Below are 14220 nucleotides of genomic sequence, written 5' to 3'. Positions count from 1 at the left end.
TATTATATTGGGAAATTATTTTTAAGCAATTTACTGAATGCTCCATTAAAGTTATTAAACAATTTTATAGAAGCTATAATACACACACAAGAACCACTCAGAATTATTATTTTCCTGTTAACAAAAGCATTTTAAGGTCACAATTTTACTTCAACCAATACCTTAAACTAACCAATAAGTAAACAATTCTGGCAATTTACATATCCTAAGAAATATAACCTTTTATTCAGTACCAACACCTGATTCAAATATAAGTAATATATACCCATACCATATAAACATCCTGTTACGCAACTCAAAAAGGTACCTCTCAAAATGCACCCCAAAAATACTTGTAACAATTTAGACTCTGGGGCTGTTTGAATGAAACAAGATTAATACAGCACATACAAAAACCTAAAAACAAATTCTATATCTAACAATTTTCAGAGTCCCTGAGTTCCTTTTGAGATTTTTAAACTATTTCCTAAAATTTGTTTAAAAGTGAAAGCCTACACAATGTGCGGTAAAAAAAAATTATGGATAACTACTAATTTGGTTGAAAATACCTAAATACCACTTATTTTTAAAAATGACATTTTAGATAAAGGCTGAGAGTTTACTTTTACTTTAGTAGGCAGGATGCAGGTTACAAAGCAGTAATGCATTACATCTGGAAGCCCCTCATCTATTCGACAATCAGCATCAGCATCTTTATATTAGTTTGATTTTTATTGTTAACGCCAGCCCAATACACTCACATAGCCTTTTGGTTCTTCAAAGAACAGTTTAGGTTTTTCTTTTCATAATTTTTACATAAAGAGTTTTATCCAGTGGCACTATTTTATCAGATTATCACCAACCGATATTTTTATAGTTCTTATATTGACATGTTATTTTTATCTCACCCAAACTCTGGAAATTATTGGCCCATTCGCAGTTCTCAAACAATGGGACATATAAGAACAGTATATTGATAGTACTTGAGGGAGTTTGGATTTTCCCTCCCTTAATCTCCAAGTGTGCCCCTGCCTACCAGCATCACATCCGTCTTGTCTGCATTGAACCTCAACCAGTTGGTTCTTAACCACGTCCGAAACTCAGCCAGGCACTGGGAGAATCGAGCCACCACACCATCTGGATCAAAGGAAAGAGAGCCTCAGTAGTAACTAGACCAGAGACGAAAGTACCACAAGCTCACCATTCACCCTATCTCTAATTTTTAAAAGATGTCCAGGAATTAGAACAAGGATCCCATGACAATTTTTGAAAACATTAACGAATCTTGAGTCATGCAATTTGTAACCAATGGTAAAGGAATAAAAGCGACCCAATAAATAGGTCACCTCATTCCACCCAGGAATGAAGAAAGAAGGTTCAGTCAACTCCAGGTCATCTCGGCTAAGCGGCCTCAGGAGACCGGACACTCTTGTTACTGCATAAGTTTTTCTGCAAAATTAAGAATTTTAGTGTTGGAGAAAGCTTGATGGATAACTGGGGCCCAGAAAGGGGTGGTGACTCGCTCAAGGTCACACAGCAAGCGAGGAGGACCAGAGATGAGCTACAGGCCAGAGATCTCTCCACTAAAAGCTGGAAGAACAAGGCCATTCAAAGGAGGGGGAGGCATCTGTTCCCAGGAATCCTTCCACCGGCTGGGAGAACCTCGGTCCCTCACAATAATGCCCTCTTAGGGTCTCTCTTCCCTCCCTCATTCCCTCTAAAAAGAGCAGATCTGCCCAGGACCCTGCTCACCCCAAGGGCTGCGGTGCGAGCCGGAGCCTCCCGTGGGCTGGGACAGAACCCCGAGATGCTGGGGAAAAGAGGCGGAGCCACAGAGGGGAGGTCAGCTTAGCCCCACCCCGACCAGGATCAGAGGCCCACAGGAGAAAGGGGCGGAGGCGAACGGGGCTAGGCAAACTCACTCCGCACAGGCTTCTCAGCGGGCCGTGGCCACCGCCAAAGCGAAAGACCAGGTTGGGGGGTTGGGAGGGGCGGAGCGGAGCTGCGCATGCGCCGGCGCCACTCTGGGAGGGGAAGCGAGCCGCAGCCCCTCCCCGGAAGTTAGGGGTCTTCCGGGCGGTACTCTACGGTGGGGGAGGGGAAGGGGAGAAAGGGGACAGAGGACAACTCAGGAGTCCCTCGTCCCAAAAAGGACTAGGAGAGGAGAGGTGGTTTGTGGAGGCTGCACTTACAGCCGCTGCCGCTGCCGCCGCCGCCACCTTCGCTGCTGCCGCCACCGCCTGAAGAAGCCCCATCCATCCGCCTGCAGCCGGGGAGACTCGGAGCCTGGGAGGGGCCTGGGGCCGGGGCCGCCCGCCTCCTTCTTCTAGTCGTCTCCCCGAGCTTCCTCTTGCTCCACCAACCCTCTGCCCTCCCCTCCGCCTCCGCCCTCCTCCTTGGCCTGCGGCCGCCAGCCAACCGCGCGGCCGCTTGTTGAGCCTGAGCTCCACCGTCTCCATGGCGCCCGGCAAACATTCGGGTGCTTCTGCCCCAGCCGCTAACGCCTGGGGTTGGGGTACAGGGACTCCAGAAACCGGCTGGGAAGGGGGTGATCGACCCCTTCCCAGCCAGTCGCCACCATGCCCACCTCTCCAGGAGACAGCCGCAAGCAGCAGAACCTCGGAATGTAAGTTCCGGCGCTAAAACCTTAGTCCTTCCCTCTGGGTCGCGCAGGGAAGCAACCCTTTCAGAGCCTTTCTCCGGCTTCAGCTGGGCTCAGTCAGCAGCCCTCGAACCTTCCAGGCGGCAATGTCTCTCCTTCCTTGACCCAGTACAGCCTTTTTCAAACCTCCTGCTGTGCTTGCTCTATGAGAAAAGACCGAATTTGTTGAGAACCACCCTCCTAGCACTCCGTTTTTTCACTCTGCAGACTCAAGCTAGTTGCCTACACCCTGTGCCTACACGTGCAACCCTTTCAACTTCTGAGAGCGGTCTAACTGAACATTACTTTGCTCTGTAGTCGCGGGTTTCTTTTTCTGTCTCCTCCTCACTCCATCCTGCCTTAAAGCTCCTTCCTGCTTACAACATTCTTCTGTTCCTGCAACAGGTGAATAAGAGGCTGGCGAAAGCACACAGCTCCGAGGACTTGTCTTGCTGATAAGTTTAAGTGTTCCCTTAATGCTGCTCAGCAATGCCGCTAAAGCTCCCTGATTAGTTCACTCTCCCATATTTCCAGACCCCTTTTCTTCTCTCTCTTCAAATTTTGAACATCTCTTCCATCTCCTCCAGCTCAGCTAATTTTTCTTTAGCAGAACTTGTTGAAAGTTCTTGGGAGAGAACCTTCTGTTTTAGTAAAGGTCAACAACAGTAGCTGCCCAGCCATATTCAATGGCCATGTCTGTTCAATTCTTAACTCACCCATCAGCAGCTTTGATCTAGTTTATCACTTCTTGAATTTTCATTCACTACCTCTGGTTTCAGGGACACTACCACTCTTCCCTAGTTCTTCCCTTGGTTTATGGCTTCTTGTCAAAATACTTTGCTGTTACTTCTTCATTTCTCCGTGTTTAAATATTGGAGTGTTGTTGGGGTCAGTCTTTAAATGTCGTTTCTTCACCATTATGCCTTTAAAAATCACCTATACACTGATGAGTCACAAGTTTATATATCTAGCCAGCACCTCTCCCAAGAAAACAGACTTTAAAAAATCAAACATCTGCACTTAGAAGTTAATAAGACATCTCAAAATTCATATCCAAAACTGAACTTAATTTTCTAACCAACTCTGTAGTGAAATGGCAATTTCTACTCTTTCTGTTAGTAAAAAACCTTGGAGTTACCCTTGACTTCTCTAAAATCCCACTCCATTAGCAGATTCTACCATCTCTATCTGCAAAATAAGTCCAGACTACCACTCCAATGTAAGTCACTGTAACACTGCAGTAACCACATAAATGGCCTTGCCAACATCCTCAACATAGTAATGGCTGTGGCTCTTCTCAAAACCTTCCTCTACCTCTACCTCCCATTTCACTCCGAGTTAAAGCTCACTACTTACATTGCCTTACAGTATTTCACCTTGGACTCTTCCTCTTGACTAGTTACACTGACTATTGTTCTAAATAATATCAGGCACATTATTTTCCCACTTCAAGATGTATGTATTTGCCCTGGCTAGTTTGCTCAGTGCTTAGATCACCGGCCCCCAGACTGAAGGGTCTCAGGTTCGGTTCCAGTCAAGGACATGAACCTGGGTTGCAGGCTGAATCCCCTGCCCCAGTAGGGGGTGTGTAGGAGGCAACCAATCGATGTCTCATTCACATCAATGTTTCTCTCTCTCTCCCTTTCACTCTCTCTGAAAAGCAAAGGAAAAAATATCCTCGGGTAAGGATAAAAAAAGAAAAAAGATGTACTTGCTGTCTTTTGGAATATTGTACCGCTAGATGACCCCATGACTCACTCATTTCCTTTAGCTGTCACCTTATCAAAGAATTCTCTAACCACCCCACATATATATAACAATACTTCCTCCTTATCTACACTGCTTTATTTTTCTCTGTGAAACTTACCCCTACTTGGTATACTCTGTTTGTTAATCTGTCTTCACCCAAGCTATGGAAAAATAGGAAGTGATGGTTGACCTGCTATGAACATGGGAGTAATTAGCTGACATAGCAAGGATGACAATATCATTTATGCGAGAAGACTTCAAGGAACTAAGAAACCATAGTATTAGCAGGATTACCTTCATAGGTATTGAAATACTCAGAGTCAGTAATTCAGGATATAAAATCTTTAAGGGATGGGAGAAAGGAAATAGTGATGATGATGTAGATTACCTTAAGGAAGTGGAATATAAGTAGTCATGTAATCCATGTGTTTTGTTATATTTACTCAGGAGTAGTGTGTATAGTGTGAAGACAGATAACTGAGGTTTGAGCCTCAGTGTAATCTTCAAAATAGGAAACTAATAAAGGAAAAATAGAATGGGAAGACTGGATTTTGTAACGATGAGAGGGCAAATGTCAAGGAGAAAGAAAATAAGAGTTGAAGATTATGTTAAAAGAGTTATTCCAGCCCGGCCGGGCATGGCAGTTGAGTGTTGGCCTAGGATCTAGGAGATTGCAGTTCGATTCCCGGTCAGGGCACATGCCCAGGTTGCGGGCTCGGTCCCCAGTCGGGGGCATGCGGGAGGCAGCCCATCAGTGACGACTTTCTCATCATTGATGTTTCAACTATCTCTCTCTCTCCTTTCCTCTCTCTGAAATCAATAAAAAAATATATATATGTGTGTGTATATATATATATATATAAAAGTAAGTCCATTGATGAATTGTGTATTCTGGATTGAGTAGAGAAAGAAGAGAAACCTAAAAGGTACTAGTTGGTAGAAAATGGAAGGGTCAGGTGACTGGAGGCCCCAAAGAAGTTGAAGAAGGGGGAATGGTCAACTGTCAGATGCTGCAAAGATAAGTACTGAAAAAGTCCCTTGGATTTCAGTTTGGAGGACTAGGTGATTTTAATGAAAATAGTTTCTGTGCAGTAGGAGAGGAGAGGAAAAAGTAGAACTGGATTGTAGTGAATTATGAAGCAAATGAGTAACGAAGTAGCCAGTATAACTGTCTAGTATTTTAAGAAGTTAGACTATGAAAGGAAGGAGAAATACAGTAAATAGATAGAGGAAGACATAGCTAAAGGAAAGATTTTTAAATTAGGGGATGACTGGGGCATAATTATATGCCAAGGGGAAAAGATAGGAAATAAGATATAGGAGACAGGGAATTATTGATGGAGAAGTGTCCCTGAGACAGTAGTAAGACATTTCAAAGCATAGGTAGAAAGATAGCCTTAGATAAGAATGGCAACTCTTCTACTGAAAGAGAAAGAAATAAATAAAGATGGGCTTATATGAGTTTGTAGGATGTGGAAGAAGAATTTAATGAAGGTGGAGAAATAATTTAAAGAGTTTTTACCTGATTGGTCATTTTTATTTTCTTAGCGGTGTTGGAGGTAAAGTTGTTTAGAGGCTGAAGTAGGGAGGATAAGGTGGAATACTTAAAAACAATGCAGCATGAATGGAACTTACTTAGTTACTTCAAAAAATACTTGTTTTGTGCCCACAGTATACTGGGCACTGTCCTGGGTATTAGGGACATAGCAGTGAACAAGACAAAGTTCTTGCCTTAAACATGGTTATATTCTAGCAGAGGAGTGGACAACAACAAAGTGTCAAGGAGTAATAAATGCTATGAATAAAATATGAAAAGTGGATTGATGTCATTTACAAATATTTTATTGTAGTCTGATCTTTTATGATTTGAAAAGTAACACTATCATTAAGAACACTTTCTTTGGAAATATATTTCCTTTTTAAAGTCTAAGGGCAAATTATCCTTATTTTATAGAAATCCACAGTACAATCAGAATACTAGAATGAATGAATGATAAGGTAGGTTTTTGTCCTAATGAATTTACAGAGTAGATCCAAAAGTGAAATCATATTTTTACTTCAGGATATAAATATTTTGATTATGACTTTATAACTTCTCTTCTTATTAAAAATTATTATGTAATTGCTTAGGCAAGAAATGATATTCTTTCCCAGGTTTATACTCATGCTTTAATCTGCCTATGTAAGTGCACTCTACACTCATTTGTACTTACTACATGTTAGATACTTCCTAACCATAATATATAAATTAATTCTTTTAATCCTCAAATAACCTATGAATTAGATACTATTATTATCCCTATTATACAGATAAGGAAACAGACCCAGAGGAATCAATGTGAAATTTGGATCTTACTGCCTGGGTTTAAATTTCAACTCTAGTAGAAATGTTTCCCTTTAAACTTCTGTGATTTCATATAAATAATAGTAATAGCAACCTCTTAAGAGTTGTGCGGAAATATTGACATAATGCATGTAAACATTCTAGAACTGTGCTTACCCCTAATGAGCTCTTAAGTATTATTACTATTTCTTATTTATATGTCTAGATTGTTTTCATGTTTCTAAATGAAAGCCTTTTTATCGTTGGTTAATTTTTCTTCAATTGTGGGTCCTCTGTATTGTTTTTTTTTCCTGGTATAGGAGCGTTGGCCTTCAGCCAAGGAGGTCTGTTATTGGCTTTACCAACCCAGTAAAAGGAGCTCAAATGAAAGCATATAGTAGTTCAAACCAAAGCAGAATGGGTATGTCAAAAAACATGATGATTCTACCGGAAGTGAAAATATCAGAAAGAATGAATATTCCCATGACAAAGACAGTCACACAGGTAATATTCTTTAGTATTCTGAGTTTATTTGAAAATGACACCTTGAAGAACTTGATGAAATGTTAAAGGTAGAAAATATGATGCTTTGAAATAATCACTCCTAATACTGATATTTTGATTTTATTAGTCTTTACCACATAACATCTTCCAGTATAATATTGGCAGTTGCCTCCTATAATTTATTATTGATAATAATATTAGAGTGGAATGAGAAAAATTTCCTCATGACCTTAATAACTAGTTGGTTATGATATTAATTGTAACTAATCTAGCTATAATACAGATAGTACAGTTTTCATCCCCTCTTTGCAGCATTCTCTAGAAAATATCATGAAATGAATTGTCATAAAATAGGTTATCTCAATAGAGGACTATTAAGAATTGCCTTTTAAAACTTTTAAACAAAGTATAACATGTATATATATATATATATGTTTGTTATGTATATATAAAACATGTACTTTGTTATAACAGCTTGTTATACAGAAAAGTTTATAATATATAAATCTGAATGGGCTAGGCAATGATTTTTTAGATATGACACCAAAAACACAGTCCATTAAAGATAAAATTGATAAACTGGACTTCATCATAATGAAAACTTCTGGTCTTTAAAAGACACTGCTAAGAGAATGGAAAGAAAAGCCACACAATGGGAAAAGTTATTTACAAAGCCTATATCTGATAAAGTAGTTACCAAAATATATAAACAGTGCCCAAAACAATATTAGACAACCTCATTTTAAAAAGAGTGAAACATTTGAATAAACTTCACCAAAGAACATATTCAGATGGCAAATGAGCACATTAAAGATGATCAGTATTAATCATTAGGGAAATGCAAAGTAAAACCGTGAGATATTGCTAAACACCTATTTTGGAATGACTAAAATTAAAAGACTGATCATTCCAAATGTTGGCAAGTATATGAAACAACTAGAACTCTCTTATGAAAAATGAAAAACAATTTGACAGTTTATTAAATGTCACATATATAGCTACTGTAGCATTCAGCCATTCCACTTCTAGGTATTTACCCAAGAGAAAAGAAAGTATAGGTTTATACAAAGACTAGTACCTGGAATGTTCATAGCAACTTTATTTATAATAGCCAAAAAATGGAAACAACCCTATACATTTTTAATAAATTAATATATTACATGTACCATCATCTTAGTCCGGGCTGTTATGCCAAAGCACCATGGAGTGGCTGGCCTATAAACAAAGAAATGTATTTCTCACACTTCTGGCAGTCCAAGATTAGAGTGCCAGTATGATGAGGTTCTGGTGAGGACCCACTATCAGGTTGCAGACTGCCACCTTCTCATTGTATCTTTGTCGGGCTGAAAGAGATTTAGCTAGTTCTCTTGGCCTCTTCTTATAAGGGCACTAATCTCATTCATGAGGCTCCAACTTCATTACCTAATTGCCTCTCAAAGATTCCATGTCCCAATACCATCTCATTGGGATTAGCGTTCCAACATGAATTTTGGGAGTATACAAATATTTACTTCATAACAACAATATACAGATTGTGTACACATTTATATACATTATGTATATATTATACATTCATACATATATAACATACATATTACATAGGATTAGCAATACTTCATAAAAGGGATAATCAGTCATGACCAAATAGGGATAATGAATGCAAGGTTGTTCCAACATTTAAAAATCATTACTACTTGCCATATTAATAGACCAAAAAAAAAATAAAAAACACATAAAGGAAAAGCATTTAGGAAAAATTCAATATCCATTCATGATTTTTTTTTAAATTTTTTTCTTTAATGTTTTGACTAACTTGAAAGAGAAAGTATTTCCTGAGTGACATTCTGTAAAACCTACAGCTAACATCATACACAATGATGAAATAAAGAAACAGGACAAGGATGCCCGCTTTTGCCACTTTATTCAACCTCATAATGGGCGTTGTTGCCAGAGCAATTAGGCAAGAAAAAGACATAAAAGTCATTTAAAGTAGAAAAGAAGAAGTAAAATTATCTCAGTTCACATGATCTTATATATAGAAAACATGATGCTGTGATCTTATATATAGAAAACCTAATGATTTCACATTTAAAAAAAATTTTTCAGAAAAGTAGGATAGGAAATTAACACAAAAATCAGTTGCATTTCTGTACACTGAGCAATGAACACTCCCAAAAGAAAATTAAGAAAAAGATATCCATTTACAATAACATCAAAAATAATAAAGTACTTAGGAATAAAGAACGGAGGTGAAAGCTTTGTATACTGATAACTACAGAAATTGCTGAAAGAAATAAAAGAAGACAATAATAAATGAGAAAAAAATCCCTTGTTCATGGGTTGGAAGACTTAATATTGTTAAGATGTCAATACTACCCAAAGCGATCCACAGATTCAATGCAACCCTTATCAAATTTCAATGACATTTTTTACAGAAATAAAAAATTCATCCTAAAATTTATATGGAATAGCAAAGGAGCCCAAGTAGCCAAAACAATCATGAAAAAGAGAACAAAATTGGAGGTCTCATACTTCCTAATTTAAAAACATACAGTATAGTACTGACATTAAAAAAAAAGAAATATAAACCAATGGAATAGAATGTAGGGCCCAGGAATAAACCCTCAATATGTGTCAAATGCTTTTCAACAAGACTGCCAAGACTATGCAATGGGGAAGAATGGTCTTTTCCATGAATGTGTTGGTAAAACTGGATATCTACACGAAAAGAATGAGGTAGGACTCTTATCTCACACCCTATACAAAAGTAACACTGCACTCTAGACTGCTTGAGGCCAAGAACACAACTCCCTCTCCGCTCACCTCCCAGCTGATGACTTACTTTCCCAGAAGCAGAACCTTAGTGATTCTCATCCAGCCCCATTGCTGAGGCTAAATCCTGTGGTTGAGAAGTGTGGATTTTTTTTTCTTCTGCCTAATCCCCACTGATGAGGTCAACCTTGAATATGACATCCTGAGAATATTGGGTCCTCTGGTTCAAGAGATTATGGTTCCTTATCAGGAGATCTAAGCTGAGAAGACCTCAGGTTACTGCTCCACCCCCTCCATGTTGTCACTCATAGGGAAGTTTAACATTGTCCCCACTCACATTATAGGGACCTGATGGAGAGATTTAATCGGTGGGAAGAAGCAAGGTGTAAAACAGCCCCTAATATCTTCTGAAAGTAACCAACTTTATTTTCAACAGAGCATGAAGTTTAAACCCAAGAGTACCCTAAAAAACAGTGGAGGTTATGGTAGGAGGCAATTGGGAGATTTGTGGATCTAGTGAAGATATACATTAGATTGTAGGCTGTCTAGTTTACAGGGAACCAGGGAATAACGACAGCTGGAAGGGGTCTTTTGTAGTGAGAACAGATATCAAAGATTGACCTAAAAAATGACTGCCATGCACTGCATAACAATGTTTTGTTCAATGATGAACCACATATACTACAGTGGTCCCAGAAGATTATAGGGGAGCTGAATAATTTCTGTCACCTAGGGATGTCATAGCTATCATAATGTCTGAGTGCAACACATTACTCACATGCTCGTATTGATGCTAGATTAGACAGACCTATGTCTATACTTTTATATGATTAATCATATAAAAGTATAGCACATACAATTGTGTACAGTATGTAACACTTGATAACAACTATGTTACTGATTTATGTATTTACTATACTATACTTTTTATTATTTTAGAGACGCCTCAAAAAAAAAAAAAGCTACCCCGTGATCCAGCAGTTTCACTTCTGGGTATTTATCTGAAGAAAGTAAAAACACTAATTGAAAAAGAAATATGCATCCCCATGTTTATTGCAGCATTACTGGTAATAGCCAAGGAAACAACCTAGATGCCCATCAATAAGTAAATGGATAAAGGAATATTATTTGGCAATAAAAAGGAATGAAATCTTGCCATATGTGACAACATGGATGGGCCTAGAGGGTATTATGCTAAGTGAAAAGTCAGAGAAAGGCAATATTGGATGATTTTACTCATGTGGAGTTTATAAAACCATGAATAAACAACAAAAGGAATACAATTATAAATCAATAACAGGAAAAAACTGTGAAACTCATAAGTATGTATAAATCAGGCAACACACTCCTAAATATTCAATGAGTCAAAGGAAAATCAAAAGGAAATAGAAAATATTTTATGATGATTGATAATTAAGACACAATATAACAAAACTTATGGGGTACAGTTAAAGCAGTGCTTAGAGGGGAATTTATACATGTAAATGCCCACATTATAAAGAAGATAAGTCTAGAATCAGTAGCATAAATTTCCACTTTAAGAAACTGGGAAGAAAAAAAACCAACAACAAAAAGGAAGCAGAAAGAAGGAAATAATATAGATTAGAAATTAATGAAATATTGAATAAAAAACAATAGAATCAGTGAAACCAAAAGCTGGTTCTTTGATAAGATCAGCAAAAATTGACAATCATGTATCCTGCTTCACCACAAAAAAGAGACTCAAAGTACTAAAATCAGAAATGAGTGTTCATTACCACCAACCTTACAGAAATAAAAAGGATTATAAAGGAATACTATAATAAATTGCATGCCAAGAAATAAAATGACTTATGTAAGATAGACACATTCCTAAAAATACACAAACTGCCCTGCTCAGGGCACATGCCTGGGTTGCAGGCTGGATCCCTAGTAGGGGGCCTACAGGAGGCAACCAACGAATGTTTCTCATCATTGATACTTCTCTTTCTCCCTCTCCCTCCCTCTCTCTGGAAAGCAATGGAAAAATATCCTCAAGTGAGGATTAAAAAAATTTTTTTAAATAAAAATAAAAGATAGTGCATATTGTCTGTAAATTTATTCCAATTTTAAATTTTGAAAATTAAGATAAAATGGAAAAATTCTTTCAAAACATGCATTTTACTGAGACGAAAAATTGAAAATTGTAATCTATTAAAGAAAGTAATATGAATAATTTAAAAACCTTCCTTTAAAGTAATTCTAGGCCCAGATGGTTTTTCTCTAGTGATATGTGCTAAACATATATGGATGAAAACAGAAATAGAAAAGTGGATATACTCCAAAACTCATTTTATGAGGCTAGTCTTATCTTGATATTAAAAGCCAACAACAAAATGAGAAACATTATAAGCCAATCTTATTTGAGTTTCCAACATAAATGGAGAAATCCTCAATAAAATATTAGCAAAATTCAATATCAATAAAAAGAGATAATACATTATGAGGAGGTTGAGTGTATACCAAAATACTAAGATAGGTTTAATGTTTAAAAATTCATTAGTGTAATTTACCATAATGACATTTAAAAGGAAAAAAGCATATGATTATCTAAATACAGATAGAAAGTATTTGATAAGATTAAATATTATTTAAAGGATTCTTATGAAACTGGAAATCACAAGGAACTTTCTTAATCTGATTTCTTATCTATAAAAATCATACAGCAATGATTATATTTAATGGTGAGGCATTTCTAGGAAGGATCCACTTCTATCCAACATTTTTGGAAGCCTCAGCCAGTTCAGTATGAGAAGAAAAAGAAATGCAAAGAATAAGAATTAGAAATGAAGAAACAAAATGTTGAATATTTGTAGATGACACAATAGTCTACATATAAAATTGAAAATAACCTACTGATAATTATCAAAATAGTAAGAGTTTAAGCAAGGTTATTGGATATCAAATCAAACAAGCAACACATGACATATGTATACCAGCAACAAATGATTTTAAAATTACATCTTTTTAAGTGATACCATTTATAATAGCATTAAATGCATCATGTACTTTTGAATAAGTATAACAAAAGATGTAAATATCTGTATTTTTAAAATTTTAATATTTTACTGGAGGATATTAAAGGAGATACAAATGAAGAGATAGGTCATGTTTATGCATAGAAAGATTGTACACGTATCAGTTATACTCAAATTTTGACATATAGATTCTTTGCAATTTCAGTCAAAATCTCAGAAGTTTTTTTTTCATGATATGTTTTTCAGGAACTTGTCTAGGTAATTCTAAAATTTGTATGAAACTGCTAAAGCCTAAGAATAGCCAAGACACTCTTGATTAAGAACTAGGTGGAAAGATTTACCCTCTCAGATACCAAGTTTAATAACAAGGGTGACATTAGCAAAGGGATGGGCAGAGAGCCTACAAGTGACTCAAGCACATATAAACACTTGTTTTATAACAAATGTGATCAGGACTTTACTCCACATTCTCAACAACTAGCACTGTCAGATTTATAAATTTAAGCCAGTCTGGTATGTGTATACAGATACCTCATTTTGATCTTAATTTCCATAAGGTTGAGTTTCTTTTCATATAATTACTCCCATTTTAATTCTTTTTTTGCCTTCCGCATCTTATACACAAAACCCAATTCCAGGTATACTGTAGATCTAAACATGAAAAGCAACAGAAAAACATCTTCATAACTCCAGGATTGGAAATGTTTTTTAAACGAGACATCTAAAGCATAAACCATAAAGGAAAATGTGATAAATTTGACTACTTTAAGATTAAGCACTTCTATTTATTAAAAATTATCACAAAGAAAATGAAGCTACAGAGTGAAAGAAGACATCTGCAACACATAAAACTGAAAGGATTCATATTTGGAATATATAATGAACTCCCATTATCAATTTAAAAAAAAGAAAAGTCTGCAAAAGACAGGTATGGGACATTTTTCTCCCCCCCCCCCAAAAAAAAGAATTAAAATGGGAGTAATTATATGAAAAGAAACTCAACTTTATGGAAATTAAGATCAAAATGAGATATCTGTATACACATACCAGACTGGCTTCAATTTATAAATCTGACAGTGCTAGTTGTTGAGAATGTGGAGTAATAGCAGTTGTCACACAGTGCTGGTAATCGTAAAAATTTTTACAACCAATTTGGCGAATAGTTAGGTGTAATTTAATCAGGTTGACCCATCAAATGCACATTTATACATCCCCTACAGAATTGCATTCTCATGTGTATCAGTATACTTTTACGT

General features: G+C 36.9%; 2 protein-coding genes across 11 annotated transcripts in view; one reads left to right on the top strand and one right to left on the bottom strand.

Annotated features, from left to right (window-relative positions):
* The window catches only part of MIER1 (MIER1 transcriptional regulator), a gene marked incomplete at its 5' end in the record, with an annotated part of 52139 nt that extends 49685 nt beyond the window's left edge, over positions 1-2454 (bottom strand). For 3 of the 9 annotated variants that reach the window (XM_081144704.1, XM_081144705.1, XM_081144703.1), the window contains 2 exons: positions 1016-1116; positions 2172-2454. In XM_081144704.1, the coding sequence (XP_081000830.1) occupies positions 1016-1116; positions 2172-2454 (384 nt within the window). Of the gene's footprint in view, positions 1-1015; positions 1117-1731; positions 2001-2171 lie in introns of those variants that run through there. The other 6 variants (XM_081144711.1, XM_081144707.1, XM_081144708.1 and 3 more) reach the window with 6 other exon arrangements.
* DNAI4 (dynein axonemal intermediate chain 4) overlaps positions 2415-14220 on the top strand; it is a 63431-nt gene continuing 51625 nt past the window's right edge. Inside the window, exons 1-2 of one of the 2 annotated variants that reach the window (XM_081144701.1) lie at positions 2415-2605; positions 7013-7196. In XM_081144701.1, coding sequence (XP_081000827.1) covers positions 2559-2605; positions 7013-7196 — 231 coding nt within the window. In that variant the 5' untranslated portion in view covers positions 2415-2558. The remainder of the gene's footprint in view (positions 2606-7012; positions 7197-14220) is intronic. The other variant, XM_081144702.1, reaches the window with a different exon arrangement.

Source organism: Miniopterus schreibersii (genome assembly GCF_964146895.1).
Source record: "Miniopterus schreibersii genome assembly, chromosome: 8".
In the NCBI taxonomy this organism is placed as follows: Eukaryota; Metazoa; Chordata; class Mammalia; order Chiroptera; family Miniopteridae; genus Miniopterus; species Miniopterus schreibersii.
Note: the sequence above shows the minus strand (reverse complement) of the source record. Positions and strands in the feature narration are given on the sequence as shown.